Source organism: Ricinus communis, chromosome 8 (genome assembly GCF_019578655.1).
Source record: "Ricinus communis isolate WT05 ecotype wild-type chromosome 8, ASM1957865v1, whole genome shotgun sequence".
NCBI classification, from domain to species: domain Eukaryota; kingdom Viridiplantae; phylum Streptophyta; class Magnoliopsida; order Malpighiales; family Euphorbiaceae; genus Ricinus; species Ricinus communis.
Window position 1 is genome coordinate 11,643,490 of NC_063263.1, and position 21,442 is coordinate 11,664,931.

The following is a 21,442-nucleotide window of genomic DNA, read 5'->3' on the forward strand; positions in this document are numbered from 1 at the left end:
TGTATCCCAACAATATTAATGGATTTTCCCGAAAAATAAAAGATGATACATTAGTATCTGTAAAACTTATCCAAATAAAAGACAGACAAATGGGCATTTGTAGAAATTTCCCATGTTAGAATTATCTCTTCAATAAGGTCCAAAAATATTTGTGCTTCTACTTCAACTTGATTACAGAGCTTTATCTTATCTGTAATCTAAAGCAATGCCTACCAGAAATATTGCAGTGATATACACAAAATTGACTGCTTGATCCTCGGATAGTAGGAAATGTCCATAAGGTTGACCAAGCCACTCTATTCTGCTGACTGTTAGTAGTAGAAAGAAATCATGTCTAAGTCATATCCAGACACGTTTCTGAAAATAGTTAATTCCAGGGATGATCAAATTTGTGCAACCGCTTTTCAGCTACTGGATGATAGTTCCTGACATTATCTCGTAAATGCATCAACAGGAATATCTAATTGCATGGGCATGGATGGCCTCTTTTCACTTTATTATCTCTCATGAAAAGACAAGCAGTGTCCTAGATGCCCTTTTTACCTTCTAGTTTAAGAATCATTAACAAGGGAGACCATTTCAAGGTTTTCATTTTTAAGCATATCATCACCTTTTTTCGTATTCAACATCTCTGCTGGAAGGATGGATGAGGTGGGATCGGCTTTCGGTATCAGAAATAGCAGACTGATGGGAACCATTCGCAAGATGCTCCGGATCAGGATGGCCATCCAGAGATTGTCAAATTGTATTCGTGTAACCTTCAAAATATGGAGTAAGAGACCTCCTGCCCAAGTTGATGAAAGCATACCAACATGATCAATTGACATAAGCAGAGCAAAGAAAGTGCCCTCTATACCAGCTGGGCAAAGTTTGGAGCTGAGTACAAGAAGAGGCATCCATTTAATGCGTCCAATCATTCGAGAAACGGCTTCATCAATCACAATAAAGAAGTAATCAGGTAAACCAATTCTCAAGTTCAAACGCAAGACTAATACCAAATCTAGCAATCCTGATGCACCATATAGTAACTGAGACCAGAAAAGTATGTTCCGGAAAGGATGGTCCTTTAACAAATTTTGGTAGATAAGCACACCACAGAGAGAACCAACTGCGCCCACTGAGAATATGGTCCCAACAACCTCCTGTATAAAAAAGAAATCAAAGAGTTTACAAATCGCGTTTCATGTTACAAGTAATAATTTGTAAGAACATAGTGGGAATTGCACATCGTAGGTACATTTGATTTTTGAGAATAGTATTAAAAAATCATACAGTGGCAATCTTGTATGCAAAAACATTAGGGAGTCCAATTTACTTGAAATGATTTTATTTTTGATCTAATAATATAGAGTAATTTAGGACGTGCTGGGCAGGTCCCCTTGCAGGTGATAAAATACTATCTCAAGAGTTTTAACACAACTGCAATTAAGCTAGAAGATACCCTTACTATTTCAACTACACGCTCTTGGGTACTTAAAATGATTATAATATAAATGATGTCGGTAGATATGTCAAACAAACAAGGAAAATTGCACCATATTTCCTAGTTTTAAATTTTAATTTGCTAAATTGAACTTTCACAAGTTCTTTAGTTCAAGACAGTCATCAACTTCAGCTTAATATTTTTTTTGTACACTCAGTTTGATAAATTTGTAGTGAGATTCTTTAGGCACCAGAAATTAGATACAAACTCGTAAATGTGATAAGTTACCAACCTAGCTTTTTTTAAAGAAAATTTCTAAATTTGAACTCAGAAGTGCTCAGTCTTTTGTAAAATTGTCAGAGCATTTGTATGCCAGCATTTTATATTGCTAAACCAAAAGGTTAAATTTAACCCAAAGAGGAGTCACTATTGAGCTGAATTGATTACCAACGCAAAGTGACATCCTATGGATCAGTAACATTCTGAGATGCACATCATATTAAAGAAGCTCCAAATGAATGTCATTGGCAAACTTCTTAAGAATAAAACCAGATGCACAATCAGATTAGTTAGTTTTCCACATGAATATTAAAGGGTTCCTCAAACAATAGTTTGACTATCAAACAATTTGGCACACAGGTGACAATATCATTTCTTCAAAGCAAAATGGTCAACAGGCACAAACTTTTATTAATAAATTGCAACATGAATAGCAAAAGGAATTCTGTGTGTCGAACAAGCAGATAAAATTCTTTGAAAATCCATACCAGCTTCAACAGCGTACTTTATTATTAGTGGCTTTGGGATAATTTTGATATTAGAATGCACATTTCCATCAGTATTATCATTCTCAACTGGAAAGTTCACTGGCAAAAGCCTTCAATTTTAGGCTCTATAAGTCTATGCATGACCTTAACAAAACATAAGTGCATGGAATCAACTTTAGCCCATGCAAGTGCTAAAATTCTCTCTTTACAAAGAGAGCAGCTGAAGCATTTAATATGCACTTGGTAATATGAACCCCATATATAGTTTTTTCTTTTTTTTCTTTGCACCTAGAGTCCCATAACAGATGATCAAGCTATTCCAATTGTTGGAAGACACATGACTTTTTTCTATAAGTTATGCAAAGTTGGTAATCATCCTACAGTTATCAACATTCAGAACATGGTCAAATGAACTAAGTCTTGGTCTCAAAATAGTCCTTATCCATCAGTTCTGCTCAAGGCCAAAACCCTGCTCAAGGCCAAAACCATCTAGTAGCCATTTTAATACTAGATCAACTTCTACCATTGCTATATCATTTTAGTCAAGACCTCTCCATATGCAATACTATTTGACTCCATTAATTTTCCCATATCAGTTGACCATCTCTATATCCTCAATAAGTGCCACTCACCTTCCTATGCCTAGGCTCATTGTAATCCATTCTAAAGTACCTAAGTTCTCAATTAAGACTAGGAGGAAAAAAAAAAATTTGAGCAGAGGAGAATGCAACTTACCAGAAAATAAAATCAGGGAACCAATGTAAATTCAAAAACATCATAGTGGGAAAATGCAAGGAGATTGTGGAAAATACACAAATCCAACCTCCAGGCATGCAGTTCTATTGGATAATTTACCTAAGTCCATGTGAAGTAGACAATGGGCAAAACAATCTACCTTTGAGAAAGATGGACCTCCTTTTGCATCTGTATACCAATAGAACATTCCTTCATGAATATGTAAGCTCATTGTAAGTGACAAGTACATATATAAACATGGCCTCCATACATCCCGACATTTAAGTGTCGTCCACATTGCCTTAACAGCATCCAAGAACTTCTCATTTACCTAATTTATGGCTTCATGTGAGCATAAAAGAAAGCTGCCATATAAATGTGCCAAATGAAAATTTGAATAATTCAAATACTCTTACCCTTTTGGAAGCAAATCTATGCCCATGAGATTCTCTCAGAATTATTCCTACCACAATGACCAGGCCTGCTGGTATACTGAGCAACCCAAAAACACCCTGCCAGGTCAGAGGAGCATTTTAACAAGTAAAGAATGGGTAAATTCAAAAAAGTAATCTGATAATGCTCCAAAAGGTTGCATAAGAACAACCTCTAGAGTCCAGTTGGATTCACAACAATTATGGCCCAAAATATTATGCAAGGGCTTTATCTGATAATAGTATCTGCGTAGAAAAACTCAATTGTGTCGCATGTCAATATCAGAGATTTTTTCAGACTGCAAAAGAACCTGAGAATCTGATTCTTTGTTTCCAGTCCCTTCTCATACAAATCACATGATCAAAATGCAGTAATGTCATAGGTCTTCAACCAATCTGGCTAAAAGGACTTTATATTAACAGGTCTAAAAAGCAACAGAACCAACTTATTCTGGTCATAGAATATGGCCAATGATAAATATCAACAGGAGCTACCTTCGGACCAACTATATGAACCAAAAAGCCACTGAGAGTGAATCCAACAAGGGCCCCAACGGAAGAGCTGATTCCACACAAGCTTTGCATATCACCAGCTAGAGAAGGATGACTTATGCTGTTTTGTGTCACGCAAGCATCAATGGTCACATCAGCTATAGCTACACCGGCACTTCCTGCCATTAGAGACAGCAGAGCAAATGCAAGATGCAAGTTTTTCTGCACTGACAGCATAAGCATTGCTATAATGGAAAGAGCTCCTGAAAGAAATAAGGAAGAGCCACACATGTCAAACCACTGCACTTTGCTTCCCATTTGTTCTCTTATATACATTCATGTAAAGAGAAGGTAAAACTCAGTTGCTTCTCACTTACATTTACATATCACTGGAAAATGAATGGAAAATCATATGTTAAAAGGGCCAGTCTCAGCTAGCCTGTCTGATCCCTCCTAATACTTCCTTGCGGATCCTCATCTTATGTAAATTGCACTCATATTCTGGACCTGAATCACTTGACTGTGATTTCTCACTAAATTGAAGTGAGAGAATATGATTGTCTATCATAGACTTGAGAATTGTTTTAGCCTCTCTTTTTAAGAGAAAAAAGAAAACACTTGGTGATCCTATAGTCCAACATCTAGAACAAAAAATCCCAATTTGTAATTCACAGCTTTGCCAAAAGCTCAAGCATTGACATGCATTGTGTTTTTAACAAATCTAAGTTGCAAAATTTGTATTAACAAGAAAAAGCTAATGCAGAAAGATATTCTTTACTCTGCAAAGAAACAGTAAAGGCCTAATAATCCAAATAAATCTGAACCTTACACTTTTTCCTTTTTTTTATCTAATTCTTTCAAAATTTTCAATTTTTAGCAACATACTAAGACTTTAGTACAAATCTAGAATCCGGAAAATTTAATTTGAAAATGCAGTAAATATTTCAGGATTTTTTCTAATTCTGAGCTTTGCATTTTATTATTTCAATTTATCTAAATTCTTTCAAATTTTTCAGTTGTATCAACAAACTAAGACTTCTATTTCAAATCCATGAATTCAGTTCCAAGTAAGCAAAAAATCACTGCATATTTCATAACAAATCCGTCGGGTTTCTAGATTTGAAATTAAAGTCTTGGTTTGTTGCTAAATCTGAAAAAAAAAAGATCGAAAGAATTAGATAAAATTGAAAAAAGTGCAAATCTCATGATTATTTGGGTAGTTAAGCCTAAAGAAAATGTATAACAAATTTCGCTTCTTCATGCTATCTTACATTTTTATTCAATCATCAAGAACAAAGAAAGGAAAAAGAAAAAACTTGAGATTCTAGAGCTCTAAATCAGACGTTATAAGCATATCAAATTGCATACGATAGAAGAGACTACAGTTGCACAAGAAAGCAGATTAGCTTACCTGCAAAAACAAAATAAGGGCGTCTACGGTAACCAAGAACAGGAAGGGTATCAGTAAAAAGACCCCATAAAGGCTTAACAATCCAAGGGATTTGAAGCAACCCAAGGTACACCTGTGCTTCAGAAGGTTGCACTTTTTGCTCATCTTTCATGTAATACTGAGTACTAACTTTGCTCAAACCCACACCAACTCCTTGACTAATTCCATAAACAGTCACCACTCCTAAAACAAAGCTCCAGTGCAACTCTTCACTAAGCATTTTGAACCATTGCACTGGCCCCAACATCAAACCCAAAAATCCATTACTTGGGTTCTTTTCTATGTTGGATTCCTCCATGGGTTTTGATTTTTTGGGTTGTTTTGTGGACTGGGAATCTCAAGTTTTGATCAAAATCTGTTCAAAGGTATTGCAAAAGAATCAGAGAGAGAGAGAGAGAAAGATAGATGATCTCTAACAAAACCTTGGATCTAAAATTTTCAATTTGATGACTTCTAGTTGTGGACAACTGAATCGTGAACGTTGACCGATGCAGCATCATCTTTTGAGGCCGAAATAAACAAATCCTTAGGTGGACTTTGAAGATCTTGAGCTAGATGTGTCGTTTGTTAGGACATTCTTAAGATTATCTCAAATTTTTGTTTTTATTGTATCAGCTAATTTGTAGGTTTATTACGTTAACAAAAATGTATTTTGCATAGTTATGTAATCTACAGAAATTTTGAGCTGATTTACTGATTTTGGCGCCATTTCGCTAAGACTTTAGGTGGTTAGAAACTGTAGTTAGACAGAGGTTATATGAGTGTATATGTTTACAATTAAATAAAGATTAAATTAAAATCACTTTGTATTTAATAAATATATAATAAAAAAGAGAGATGGCTAATATAATTAAAATTAGGATCCATATGAAAACGAGTGGGGTTTTCAATTTAAAATTGTTATTTACCGTAGATCAATATATAGTATAAATTTATTAATTTTTGTAATAAAGGTTGTCTTTTATTGTTAAATAGGTTTTGAATGGATTAAAATAGAAGCAAAGAAATGGAATTAAGATATCGTGCTAAATATTTAGAAAAACAGATGAGAAATTAAGGTTATAAAATAGTATTTCTTTATGATTTATCATTATTTGAAGGAAAAATTGAAAGTGCCTATCATAAAAAAAGATTAACAAAAAGAAGCAAAAGGAAAGACGATGGCATTAGTCGGGCTTGGGCGCGCTCAAAAGCCCGTTTGTTTTGTTGGAAATGAGACTAAAACGAAAAGGTTAATTAATTAATTATTTATTTGTTTTTTTAATTGAAATAGTATTTTTTAGTTTTAAAATAATATTCTAATTATCATTAGTTATTTATAAAAATATACTAATTGATAATATTAGAAGAGGTAAAGAAATTCTAAAAGTTTTAATTGTATTTGGAAAGAAAATTTTCACTATAATATTCTCTTTTTTCTTCATAAAAGAGTTTTGAAAGTTTTAAAATTTAAATGAATTGTTCGTTGGAGGCTTTACTATACCATATTTATGTCACCTCAATTGGGCTTGAGCACTTACACTAAAAGAGCTCATCAAAACAAAGGGCTTTCCTATTATTATTATTATTTCTATCCTATACATATATAATTAAATATAAAGAGGTTATAATTTAATAGAGGTCTGAATCTTAATTTTTTACAAAAATTTAATACTTAATCTTGCTGATGAAATAATAAAAACTAGAGATAAAATAAGTAAATATCTTGTTATATTATACAAATAAGATTAATGAGACAAAATAATATTATAGTAAGATAAAATATAGCATAATATATATTTTTTTAAAATTATATATATAAATATTTCTATATAGAGGAATAATTTCTTAAGATGAGACTTAAAAGATTTATAACTTATTACAATAAAGAGTTTATTATTATTTATAACTGATCCAAATTGGAACCGTAATTTTTTATCACTATGTAGAGGTTATTCCTATATAAATTATTACTATAGAAAGGTTATGTATATATATATATTTAATAATTTTTAAAGCGGTATCCGAAGGATAACATTGTTAGAGCAATTTTATGATTCGGTTCTCAAATCAATTGAGGAAGCTGACTAGATATCTTTCATCTTCGGACAGAAAAAGGAAAGATGCGTATCAAATTCCTTAATACCATAAATCTTGCACCTCTCATTAGCATGCTGCAGTCGATTTCTAAAACTTCTCCTGTTAACAGTCCTTTGCCTAACGTCCTCCTTAAGAAAATCTATACTTTGTTTGGCAGCTTCAACTTCCACAACTCCCTCCACAATCTCTCAAGACGCATAGAGTTAAGATAATTTGATCATTGGTATCATGGTCCATAAAGCTTAAGAGTTTGAGCAACTACATCCATACCCTGCCAAATTAATTTATCATTTGACACAAGGCTAGTTGACAAGTTAAAGACTGCATTTGCACCTGAGTGGACATTATTATAGATATTTATCATGTGAAATTAAATTATTCTGAGAGAATTTATGAGTAGACAAAATTGAAACTGGATTGGTCAAATTTAAAATCGGAATCAATTAAATCCGAAACCGGCTTAAACCGGAACCAAAATCGAAAAGGAGTTGGTTTAATATTTATTGAAACCGGATTCGGTAGTTCCTGTCCCAAACCGTCCATTTTAAATAAATTAATAATAATAAATAGTAATAGTATTTATTATAATATAATATAATTATTATTTTAATTAAAAATAAAATTAACTTCTTTTAATATTAATAATAATATACATAAATAATAATTATTATTATAGTAACATAAATAATATTAAAAATATTTGATAAATAAAAATAATAACGAATAAAAAATTTAATAATAATAATAAATAAATAAAATTTATAAAAGAAGGATTTAAATATTTCTTCAATCACATAAACAAAGGGACTTCAACTTCCGATGTAGAAAGTGATTAAGAAGATAAATAAGTTTTTAAAGAATAGGTAAAAAAGCTACAAAATGATATGTAGGCATCTTAATTTTTGGTAAGAAATTTAAATTCAAAATCTATTTTTCATACTTTTTTAGAAAAATTTAGAAATATTAATTTTATTATGTATGAAGCTATCGAACCGAAACTGTAAATCGAAACTGACCGATTCTAGTTCCATTGAATTGTAAACTAGCGGTTTTGAACCAAACCAACGACTCCTAAATCGTGGCCACCTTATTTGTAAGTACTTATAAATTTAGTTTACATATATTAAAAAAGTACACTGCCGACGCTATATTTGTTTATTTATATTTCAAAAATATAATTTATGAAAATGAAAATTCGATTTTAATGGCTTCAACCACCGCAAAAAAGATTCATTTACAATATAGTGAACGTGACTTTCCACTGAAATGTGGCATTTTATTATATATTCCAAGGAGTTCCATTTTTATTTTATATGCATTGAATCTAGATATATATAAGCATCTATCACATCTCATATATAGCAAGATACTTACCTTTCGTTGCCTCTTTTGCAAAAAGGGGAAGAAAGGGCGACCAATAATAATAATTTTTTATAAGAATAATTATACAAACTCTTTTTTATTATAAAATATTCATAAATTTATAATTAGCTTGATACGGAATCCAATCTCGTCATCACAACACCAATCTTATACTTAAATGGAAGAGATCTAGTCAAAGCGTGATATTTAATTAATTTAAAAGAAACATAAAAAGAAAAAAGAAAAATAAATTACATCTATTTATTAAAGAAACTTAAATGCATCAAACTATATTTATTTATAAATCCAAATACAAATAGAAAATTTAAGTTGCAAAGAACTTGAACTCAATTTCGATTCCTCACAAGACACTAATTCTTATTGAACTGATTAAAGATTGAAGACTTCAATATATAATGTATATTAGGCTTAGATTATCAAGATTCCTCTCCATTGAAAGAGAAAGTAGCTAGGAGAAAGAAAAGAGGATAAACATAAATGGTCAATAGGGTAAGAGTTCAAGTATATTCCTTCTTTATGGGGTAGGAATTGGGCAGTAGGCTACTGATCTATAGCTTATAGTCTTAATTAAATTCTATTTATATAAGTAGCTTCTAAAAGTTTGGTACAAAAATGTACAGCAACTTTTGTGGGCATTGAAAATTATTTCATAAAAAAAGAAAATGGGAATTGAATAGTGCACTAAAAACCAGGCGACACGCCGCAAAATATAGTGCACCAAAACATGATGGCACTTAAAGACATTGGGTCTCGACTCTCGCCCCCCTTAACTTCTGGTGGGTTGGTTGGTTGTTTGCTCAATGCTCATGTTCCTTATGCAGAGAGACCCAATTCATCTCGAGATCTGTTCTGGCACTTCTTCAATTACTTTTCTTTTTGTTTCTAAAAATAATTAAAGGGGCAAAAATTAATTTAGATTTTGGTAATAAATATTACATATACTTAGAGGAAGAATAATCTTGGATAATTATAGGATTCAACCCACACAGGTGAATCTATGTTCAATAGTGAGAAAGGATCAATAATTTTATAATTACTACTCACTTTATACTAACGATTACTTTTTTTATTAATTTATTTTAATTAAAAAATATTTAATAGACTTAATAATAATAAAAAAAACTAGTTAAATTAGACTAAATTACTTGTACAGATATTATAAATTTATTATATTTATTTCAACATAAAAATAAAAAATAAAAATTAATATTGTATCAGATATACAAAAGCGATAAAATAAATAAAAAAATTATTCAAAAAAATATAGAATTAATAATGTATAAATTCTAATTGAATTCTAACTTAGACTAATAACATTCCATGTTTAGAACAATCTAATTTTCCTCATATCTAATAATAGTATTTTCTAAAAATTATGCCTTGTTTAATTAAGGCTTTTGAAATTAATTAGTAGCTAGGTAGGCAGCCATTGGCCACTAGTCTCTGTCTGTGTCTGGTAATCAATACACAAATAATGACAAGTAATAAGACACCATGTTAACTCCTTTGTAGCTACATAGATATTCCATCGGACAATGATCAATTACTTACTCATTTTAATTTCCTTCTGGGTGTAATTCTTTTTTCATTCTATTGATGTCTTCAAACTCCAGATGCCAATATAAATATATATTTATATTTACTTGTATAGTTTTCTTTTTTAAAGAAAAAGATTCAATTTGATTTCAATTTAACCCTCATAAATTTTTTAATTTAGCTCCTGTTAAAATTTTATTTTCTTTCATCCCCATTGTCCACTTCTCAAATATATAGCATTTAATACAGCCTCCTGTTTCGATATATTAATCAATTAGGGCTTTAAGATTTACATCTCTTTAAATTAGATTTTCTAATACGTACGTACCATAAACATTAAAAACTTATGCATGGTCAAATAAATAAATTTCATTTGTTACTGGATGGTTCTTGATTTTTTATTTTATTTTTATCAAATTCGTCCATATCTTATATGTTTTGAATAATATCTTTTTAACATAAATGTTTTATGTTAGGTACAAAAGATAGATCACTTTATTTGGAATGTAACTCTACCTAGTTTCCTATCCTTTCCCAATTAATGAAAAAGAAAATAAAGAGGCTAATAGAAAGAAAGAAAGAAAAAAAAGAATTTCTTTAATCTATCTTCTTACTTTAATGAGAAAAAAGCAATATATATTTCCAAACTATCAACTCTACCTAAATCTCCATCTCTAAATCTCGTATCTATTTATGATTAATTGGGTATGATATATATTATATGTGATAAATGATAATTAATATATAAGAATGTCAGCCTAATTGAGATATTTTGGCACATTAATTAAGATTATATACTTAATAACTCTATTAATAAAATCCTTCCTGTTAACAATATTAACTAATGATCTTCCCAAGGCCTTATTTTTTATTATTATTTAAATTCCTGTAATGTCATTTTGAAAACAAGAATTCCACTTTTTATTCACCAAACGGGTACTAATATTTTATTTATCTTATAACATAAAGTTTCATATATAGTAGAAAAGACACACATTTATGAAGTAGTATAGCCCATAAATGCAATAACTCAAGGTGGCCTAAAATGTTATAAAGGTCACACGTAAGATTTTTATTATTTGACACCTAAATAGTAACTATACTATTAATCCTCGCACTCCTTAATTTTACTTTATTAGTATCAATTAATATTTGATTTTCGTGGTTGATACTCCACATGATTGAGCACAATAACTGTAAATGTTAACTAGGAAATAACCTAATTAATTATTTTTTATTGTGAGAATCAAAAAACGTTTTAATTAATATTAGTGATTTTTTTTGAGAAATATAAAGAAATAATTATCTCCTCTCGTACAAATAATAACCTACCATATATATCCAATGAATAAGAAAACTACAAATAAATTTATTATAAAAAATAATGAACTAAATAATATATATATATATATAATTCTATAATCATGTAATATCATTTAAATAAAAAACATAGTTAGTTTATAGAATAATGTTAAATTTGGTGAATTTCAGGATGGCATATGTAATTATTTTTAATATTATTATATATTTTTCAATAAAAATTTATAAAATTTAATTAAATTTATATAAAAATATTTATTTATAATGTTCATCTAAAATTTTATAGATGTTACATATTAAAATGTCTTTATATAAATTGTAAATTTTTTTATACAAGCTTGATCTAAATTTTATTAAATAAAAATATAAAATATTAAAAAATTAAATTATTATAAATTACAACATTCCAAAATTTACCGTTAAATTTAAATAAATGGTAAAATTTAATGTTGGAAGAATTGATATCTATTTTAATTTTATGAAAAAATACAATAAAATTTTGGAAAAAATTATTGTATATATATATATATATATTAAAGGCCATAATACAGAACTATAAAAAGTCAAACCCACACTTAATTGTTATGACAATATTACACCAAATTTAAAAATTCATACTTAAAAAAAGAAAAAGAAAAAAAAAAGCACATAACTCACAAAAGCCCATGGCCATAGGTGAAGACAAAGAAGACAAAAGGCCGCTTAGAGACGGCCACTCAACTTCACCACTCTTCTTCTCTAATCTCTCTCTGTAGCCGGCTTTCCTCTCTCTTCTCTTCCCTTTAAAATCCTTATTCTTTGGCTTTGGATATCTTATTATTTATGACCCAGTCCTCCCTTTTATTTCTCTCTCTCTCCCTACTAAAACTACCTTCTGATCATCTATACACATTTTTTAACGTGGGTTTTCCTTCTTCTCTTCTCTACATATTTTTAGCTCAAGTGAACGTAATTTAATGGCGAAGATCTCACAACAAAGGCAAAGGAACAACAGCAATAACACTAATACTAGTGCAAAAACTGGCACCAACCCTTCTTCAACCAAGGCTAAACGAACTAGAAAAACTGTCCCTAGAGACTCTCCTCCTCAACGTAGCTCCATTTACAGGGGTGTTACAAGGTTTTTCTTCTCTCCATATTTTTATGGCTTCGTGTCTTTCTTTGTTGGTCTCTTGTTCATATTTATTGGTATGTGTAAAAATGGGTTCTCAGGCATCGATGGACCGGACGGTATGAGGCTCATTTGTGGGACAAGAATTGCTGGAATGAATCACAAAACAAGAAAGGAAGACAAGGTTTCTTATTCTTTTTCTCCATTTCTTTCTTGCAATCACTTTATATGTTTATTTTATTATTTTTTATTGATTAATCTTTTTATTTATTTGTTTCGTGTGTTTGGATTCGATTTTGGATGGTCATCTTGGTGTGGAATCTTACTGAAATACAGTATATCTAGGTATGTTTGGTATATCTGTCTTTGTCTTTGTATCTGTTCCTTTTCCTTTCTCTTTATCTTTTCTGATCCTGTCATTGTCAAATTCATGAAGATGAAAGAGCGCAAAACTATTATTTTTTTAAAAAAAATTTCTTTAAAACAAATTTTCTACCAATATTGATATTTATTTCTTTATTGTGTTCTGTATGGTGCTCGAAGGTTATCTTGAATTTGAATTGTTTGCTTTGATATTATTGCTAACTGTACTAATTTTTTTTTGAAATTGGCTTTGGTAGGTGCATATGATGATGAAGAAGCTGCTGCACATGCCTATGACTTGGCAGCATTAAAGTACTGGGGGCAAGATACCATCCTTAATTTCCCAGTAAATTTCTCTACTCAAAAAACAAAAAATAAAATAAAATCTTAATTTCATTTTGTATGAAAGTCATGTTAGTTAACGACTGTAAATGTTGTTTTAGTTGTCAACTTATGAAGAGGAGCTCAAAGAGATGGAGGGTCAATCAAAAGAAGAGTATATTGGATCCTTGAGGAGGTAATTATTATATACAACTTCTCTATAGTTTAATTAGTTTATATATATATAGATTTATTTATAAAAAGTAATTATTGCTGGATGAAGATATTCATACTTATCATGAACTGGGTTCACAGGAAGAGCAGTGGTTTCTCTCGTGGGGTGTCCAAATATAGAGGTGTTGCAAGGTACTAATTCATTTGATTCATTGCCAATTATGGCATGCAAATGCAGAACTAATTACCTTTAGTAGTACTTGTCTTGTAGATTAGAGAAAAGCTGCAAATTTTTCTGACACGTTGCTATAGAAAACGCAGTCCTTAATTAGTTGGCTTTGCAGGCCTTTACGTAATATTTTTTTCTGATGAAAGAAAATAATGAATTCATTGGTTGTGTTTGGATGGCTTGTAAGTTTTTTCATGAAAAAGATTTGATTTCTCTTCAATGTGCTGCCAATGTTATTAGGTTTCAATTTTCAGAAGAGCGAAAGGAAAAAGAAATTAAATATGGAAATATGGACACTTAAATTGAAGAAAAGTTGAAGTTCAACATATATATATATATATATATATATATATATATATAAAGGAATTTACCACATTTAGTCAATAGGCGAAACCCTTTCACTTATATATGTCGGCTATCACTTTCCACAAGTTCTCGACGATTATTAAGAAAGAAATTTAATCACAATCTTTTTGGTAGATGTTATCTAGATTTTCTTTTGAGCAAACCCTAAATTGTGCAGACACCATCATAATGGAAGATGGGAGGCTCGAATTGGAAGAGTTTTTGGTAACAAATACCTCTACCTTGGAACATACGGTAATTTCTTCTGCTTTTCTTATCTTCTATCTTCTATATATCCTTTTTATTTTGTCTGTGTCCTTTTATTTCTGATGTTTATAACTACATCCATTACTGAAACATGTCACCTTTGTTCCTCATATGGTAACTTTTTTTTTTGGACCAAAACTTTTATCTCAAGAAAAAAAAAAAAACAATTATATTCCTTTAAGCTTTGATTAATCTAATAGTCGAGTAAATGGGTTTCTAATTGTTAATATGTTGACATAATTGATAGAATTAGATGAAATCAAACAGTTGCTCCAAGATTTTTTGAAACAACAAATGAGAACTTAACAGATTTTAAATGTGTGGGAGCATATAATCCAAGATAATGGGACAAAGAGTAAAGGGTCAAATTTTGCAATCAAATCGAGTTGGTTGAGATATAGATCACCAAACCTCAACTGCCATTTAAGATTTCAAACTTACTACCAGTATTTGCATGCAAATTAAATTCTATTATATATCCATATATATTTTTACCGAATTACCCCTGAATCTCTTGCAATTCCCATTTCAGCCACTCAAGAGGAGGCAGCTACAGCTTATGACATGGCAGCTATAGAGTACCGTGGACTTAATGCCGTTACAAATTTTGACCTTAGCCGTTACATCAAATGGCTCCGTCCTAATAACCCTCAAGAAAACCCTACTTCTGATGCTAATCCTATGCCAAACCCTACTCAAGATCTTGGATTAACTTTCACAGCCCACCACCAAAGCTCAACCGCCACAGCGGAAACCACCATGCCTCTGCCAACATGTGGTGGCGGAGGCGGTGGCTCGGCTTCATCTGCATTAGGGCTTTTGTTGCAGTCAACGAAGTTCAAGGAAATGCTAGAAAGAACATCAGCCAATGATTGCCCTATGACACCACCCGAGTCTGAACCGCCTCGTCGGAGCTTCCCGGATGACATTCAGACTTTCTTCGATTGTCAAGACACTGGCAGCTTCACGGAGGGTGATGACATAATATTTGGAGAACTAGATGCATTTGCTTCACCTATTTTTCATTGTGAACTTAATGATTAGAGAAGAATACTCGGCAAAATAAGCATATATCCTTGCAATATATCGTATTAGGGTTTTGTGAATATATGGAGTTAAGGATGGTGGCAGCAGATAACACGATGATGACGATCAAGGGTAAGGAAATAGAGACAATACAGAATATTCTTTTTGTTTTTCTTCACATATGGCTTCTCTTCTTTCTGAAAGATGTGAATAGAAGAGAGTTTCTTAATTTTTAATTTTAATTTTAATTTACATGTAGATATATAAAACAAATTAGTTGACATTCATTTATCAATTATTTTTTCTAATTAATAAGACAAATTTGGCAAGTATTATGGGCCTCATTTTATTTGATCTTTTATGCTATGTATGCTCTCACCTCTCTTAAATGGTTGATTTCATGCCTTCAATAGATATAATTAAATTTCTTTGAGAAAGAATTCATAAACAAATTAGTAAGATAACAGAAATTCTCAAGTAAAATCAATTGTATAATTATATGTGATATTATTTATTTATTAGTTGTTATGTTTATATTAATTGATTTTTAATCATGGGCAGTTAGTGGTAATGTAAATAGTAGTAATTGAGTATGTGAAGCTAAATAGCAGGAGAGATCGAAATTTTTGGACCCCCATATATTGAGATACCCTAATTTCATGCAAAATAAGATAATATATATTCATGCTGATAGTAATCGATGGATGTTTTTGTTACTTTCTTTTTCCATTTTCTGGGACCTCTGAGGTTTAGTTTGGCCAAGGGTTAATTAGGACTGAATTTAAATTTGTAAGCATATTAATTAATTTTTCACAAGTTAAAATCTTGATATATAACTGATAATAAGACATTTCACAAAAAAAATGATAATAAGAAAGAGGGGGTACGCAAGACTGCAAACAGAAAGGATAAGAGGCAGTAGTTGTTAATTGATAAAACAAAAGAAATATATATATATATATATATTATTGCAGGGATGGTAGACATTGCAAGAATAGCTAAGTGGACCACATACTCGGAATGTTGTTGTATCTATAAACACATTGTTCGTTAGACGGTGAAGTTACCACACAATAGTTATATATAAAATTCGTTCTACCTGTTTTTTAATGCCCTTTTGACTTATATGCATATGTAATATCACTTATCATCCCTACCTTGCATCGTCAAGCTGAATTTATGGTTTAGATTGTTAGAGATTCCGAGCTAATACTAGAAAAAGTTCTTTGGAATTCTAAAATATTTTATTTTACCGATTAATGTAAATGAATTGATTTTATTCGAAAGCATGTAGATGAGATGATAAAAATCTCTTCTACTTTAATTAAGGTTTCGAGTTCGAGTTTTAAGCATGCAGTTGCATTACAATTCTTGGGACATAAATAATAAAAAAAAGAGTTGATCTTTTTTTATTATACGCCTAAAATAAACATGATTTATTTAATATTCGTTTTCACTAATGTCATAAATCAAATAAGTAATTCTATCACAAATTCAAATTTTAATGTTAGGCGGCAAAAGGCAAATAATAGTCGAATGTACTAAACTAAAGAATTGGACAGAAGTTTTAGCAGGAAGAATAGCGATATTTTCTGTTGAAGGTTTTGACTTTTTGATTGGAGATGAGTTTCTCCAAGTTAGCAGAATTAGGTGTTAGGCACCGGATGCCATTATACACCGATACATTGGCTAGCAAAAATAAATAAGCAGAACAATTTTCGGTAGGGCAAGTGGTTAGGCAGATACAAGTTGACTTGGTACTTAAAGTTATGGATTAGCAAGGAGTATAATATGTACAGGTATGGGCAACTCTACTTGAAAGTGATACAATGAATTGCCTATTTGAATCTCAGATGCATGTAAATTAATTCCAGAATCAGAATATCACATAGCATTTACATATAACTTCAATGGGTTCAGATATCAATCACTTCATAAGTAATGACTATCAGCTAATTGTTTCCTACTCTTACAAAATGACACTTTTCGAGGTAGCTTCTTCTGAAGTGAGAAGCACATACCAGAAACAGCAGAAAGAAGAAAGAAACTAAAAAGATTTGAGTTCGGAGATTGAACTGCAAAAAACTTGGTGACTTAAACTGTGCAACAAAGTTTTGAATCAACTGAAGCCAAGCATATGCAAAACGCTTGATAACCTGTTAAAGGATATCTGCAAATCAAAGAAAAAGATAGTTTATTTTGAAGCAAAGTTTACATGCCAAAAGTGAAAAAAAAAAAAAGATCCCATCCTTAAAATGAATATGCACCTGAAATCCATCACAAACTTTGACTTCCCCACCCTTCCAAGCTGCAAAATTGTCTGCTTCCCATTCTCCTATGCAGAGCCATACACGAGTCAGCAACACTAATCAGAAACAATAGATTGGAACTGACAAAAATTCACAGCATTTTGCTCCTTTGTGTTAACTTTTGAGTTATTAACTGAAACCCAGAAAAGGAAAAAAGATATTTACGTAGCAGAATTCATTATACCTCCAATGTCAGTTGGAAATTTTTCACTGATCTTTGGATTCTAAGTCCAGCTCTGCCCCTGTCTCTGTAGTCCAACTCATATTGCCTTGAAAACTTCAAAACCGAAAGAAATCAATTCCATGACAAAATAAGTAATCCTTTTTTTCTTGAATAATGGGAATAAACTCTTTAAAATCTTACATTATTGTAGTTTGGACTTCTTGAATGTAGCTGATGTACTTTCTCCACTTTCCCCTCCCAATCCTTGGGCAGACCATTAATGTGTTGCATCTACCCCCACAGAGAATAGAAATGTCAAGAAACCGATGATCATAACAAAAATTCCAAACCCCTAAAGCTAGGGTTTCTAATATCTCAGAATATCCAGGACTAACCTGAGCTGTGTTCTTTAGCAGCATTGACTGGTGCTTAGGTATGTAAACTCTCATGCTTCTATAACTCCCCATGCATGTGGTTACAGTGGGCACGAATCTGTTTAGAAGACAAAGAAAATGAAATTAATAACGAAGATTAGAAGTAGAATAACGAAGAAAAAGGAAAGAAGGGGAGGAGGGGTCTTCTGCCTTACGTAACAACACTCAGAAGTGGATTACGCTGCTTAGATGGCGAATTCAGGCGGCTACCCTGCAATCAAACATGTGAGTAGTGACTCTAGTTTATACAGTATCAAAGAGATCGTTACAGATATACTTGAAATATCTTGGACACATTTCTATATGCGACATGGCTCACTATAAACTTGCAAGCGTTGAGGAACCAAACCTGATCCCATATGTGATACTTGGAACCCATGAAGTTAGCTGTTATACTTCCAAGAAAACTATCATCAGAACTAGACAGAACTCCCTTGATGTTCTGAGCTATAGTATATACTGACTTTCCATTGCGCCGCTTGTGGTGAGCTATAGCTAGTTTCCGATCCTGTCGTCCCTGTCCTTCCTATAATTTTGACATAATGCCAAATCGAAGATAAAGTAGTAAGTGTTAGTCCCAATACTGGACTTTCAGCAATCTTTATAGGCAGAAGCCATTAGTGCTAGATTCTTTGTAACAGAAAGCATCAGCTCCACTCCAACCAAACAAGGAAAGCATCAGGATTGAAATAAAATATGTGACAGTATAGAGAACTAGAAGGTGCACTAAAGTTAGTCATAATGATAATAAGAGTACTAGCAGTAACCCTTTTTCTTTTCATTATAAATTCGGAAGGGAACAACCTAGAAGTAAAATTTAACTGTTCTTTTATCAATTCTATTGAACTTTTGCAGTGGCGTAAGAATACGGAAGTACTGCCTTTGTTTGTTATGGTGAATCATTTACTAATCACAACAGTGTTTATGCTAGAATCAGTATCTTTTGTTATAATGTAGGTAGCGTACTGATAACCAAAGAAGCCATTTCAACCCAATTAATCTATGAATTGTACATCTAAAGAGTTCAAGTTTCATGAATAATCAAGATGGTACTCAAGTCTCTCGCTATTATAGAAAAGGTACAAAATATTCTTTGCAAAGTCTACTTTCTAGCACCAAGTTAACAATCCTGTTACCTCCGATACTCAAAATAATATCAGTTTTCTCCTTTTAGACTCTAAATGGTGCCTAAAAGATACAACTAATATGAGGTCATCATTAACAGTATAGCTACTTGAATTCAACAAAATGAAAACATATTCATTAAATTACTTAAGAATCAACCAGAGCAATTATGTTAACATTATATCGAAACCTCATCAAGACAAGAATTCATAGGAACCTTAAATAAAAACTATTAACCAGCGGTAAAGATCTTACATTTGTATACAGTGAGTACACTGAACCCCCATTTAATCCTTCTGGTAGTGCTTCTTTCACAATGACACAGGTACACCTACCTATGTCCAATGGCAAAGGCCTACATAGCAATGCCCTGTAAACAAAAACAAAAATCTTCTGTAACATCAACAAATTAAGCGACAAAGTCATTCAAAGTTTTATAGAATTACATTAGAATTCAGAATTGAAGAATTCAAGTATCAACTCATTACTTACCTATTAGGCAATATAGACCAAGAAGAAGCAGGAGCAGCCTCAGAATCAGAAAAATCCCAAATTTTCAAGGAAGAAGTTGAGTTCTCAGACTCAACAGGATCCCATAATATAGATTTGAAAACCTTTTCAGGCTCATTCATCTGCATACAACACTGCAAAGAAGATGGCTTAAAAACTCTGCCAGTAGACAAAGATTTCATATTTGATGATAACTTCTTTGGCATAACAGCAACAGACCCATTTGTAGATAAGGGTTTAGAGTTTGTGGGCCTTGCATTTTCTTTATTATCAATGCCAAAGATTGGATGGTTATTCTCTTTGTTATCAGTAAAAGCTGAAGCTAAGTCTCCTTCACTGCAGCTATGCTGGTGTTTGGACTCAGTTAAAGGATTGAAGTAAAGGGAATTGTATGAAGATTGAGTTAAAGCAGTTGGTTTCTTGACATCAGCCATTTCTTGATAGAAAGAAAAATAGACAGAACTGGTATGAAGATTGGGTGCTTGGGTTTTGGTATGTTCTGGGAAAGATTTTAGAACAATGGGTTTTTGTTCTGGTTGTTTTTCATCTTCACATCCACTAAAGACAGATTCTTGAATGATAAAGAACTGAATTTACATAGAAAAATGCAAGCTTTATTAAAATCTAGTAACTATGGCTTAATACTAGTTCTGCATATGATTTTTGGTGGCATTTAAACCAAAAAAGAAATCTAAAATCCAGATTTTGACACAGCATGATGCTGTAAACAGGTCCCATGACATGCAGCAGCAAAATTGAATGTGATTGGCTGTGATAGCTTTGGAAAAGAGTAATGGAGGTTTTTTTTTTAATTTTTTTCTGACGGGTCCCACTGATTTGAATTTGAAAGTGTGTTAGAGAAGTGTGCATAGTTTTTCTTTTCTTTTTTGTTGGGTAGTGGGGACTGAATAATAAGTAATAATATGTTTTAATTTTGAGGGGCTAACGGTAACTGTCGGAAATTTGATTTTGGAGTACCGTTAGAGCGGGAAACGCAGTTTAAACATTCATACTCTCAGGCTACTTTTCTTATTCTCAGCTATTCATTCTTCCATTGTATGAATATGTAATAATTTATTTTTAAAAGTACTCTTCCTAGTTGCAATTTTTTAAAGCAAGTAATTTGTAGAAAAATCAAAATTTTAGTATATAACAATAGATATTTTGAGCTAAAATAAATAAAATAATTACTATAAACCAGTGCGATACAATCTTTTAAAAAATAATTAGAATAAAAAATATAAAATTTATAAATTTGAGTTGGAACGGGAAGAGGATGTGCTGTAATTTTCATAAGCATGGTGAGGATGTGCTATATGTCAAGTGTTAGTGTGTTTTTATGGAGAGATAAATTAGTTATCGTTAATAACATTGGTTAAAATATTAATTGACATTTTTCTGAAAATAAATAAATCGATTTTTGGCATATATAAATCGGGCTTGGTTTTG

General features: G+C 31.4%; 3 protein-coding genes across 3 annotated transcripts; 1 reads left to right on the forward strand and 2 right to left on the reverse strand.

Moving 5' to 3' along the window:
• Positions 1 to 2: 2 nt before the first annotated feature.
• LOC8280275 (probable folate-biopterin transporter 3) lies at positions 3 to 5,942 on the reverse strand. Its single transcript, XM_025156214.2, has 5 exons — positions 5,260 to 5,942; positions 3,852 to 4,111; positions 3,342 to 3,437; positions 3,086 to 3,256; positions 3 to 1,142 (listed from the first exon to the last, which is right to left on the reverse strand). Exons 1-5 carry the CDS (start codon positions 5,594 to 5,596, stop codon positions 552 to 554), a joined length of 1,455 nt encoding a protein of 484 aa, XP_025011982.2. The 5' UTR covers positions 5,597 to 5,942; the 3' UTR covers positions 3 to 551.
• Positions 5,943 to 12,100: 6,158 nt separating this feature from the next.
• LOC8280276 (AP2-like ethylene-responsive transcription factor At1g16060) lies at positions 12,101 to 15,793 on the forward strand. Its single transcript, XM_048377585.1, has 8 exons — positions 12,101 to 12,736; positions 12,829 to 12,911; positions 13,064 to 13,072; positions 13,348 to 13,436; positions 13,534 to 13,607; positions 13,727 to 13,777; positions 14,338 to 14,414; positions 14,959 to 15,793. The coding sequence occupies exons 1-8, from the start codon at positions 12,573 to 12,575 to the stop codon at positions 15,468 to 15,470; spliced, it is 1,059 nt and encodes a 352-aa protein (XP_048233542.1). The 5' UTR covers positions 12,101 to 12,572; the 3' UTR covers positions 15,471 to 15,793.
• Positions 15,794 to 17,293: 1,500 nt separating this feature from the next.
• On the reverse strand, positions 17,294 to 21,156 carry LOC8280277 (tubby-like protein 8). The gene is made up of 9 exons (XM_002512711.4): positions 19,976 to 21,156; positions 19,739 to 19,853; positions 18,708 to 18,884; positions 18,514 to 18,569; positions 18,320 to 18,416; positions 18,126 to 18,215; positions 17,946 to 18,038; positions 17,720 to 17,787; positions 17,294 to 17,622 (listed from the first exon to the last, which is right to left on the reverse strand). Exons 1-9 carry the CDS (start codon positions 20,425 to 20,427, stop codon positions 17,547 to 17,549), a joined length of 1,224 nt encoding a protein of 407 aa, XP_002512757.1. The 5' UTR covers positions 20,428 to 21,156; the 3' UTR covers positions 17,294 to 17,546.
• Between the last annotated feature and the right edge of the window lie 286 nt (positions 21,157 to 21,442).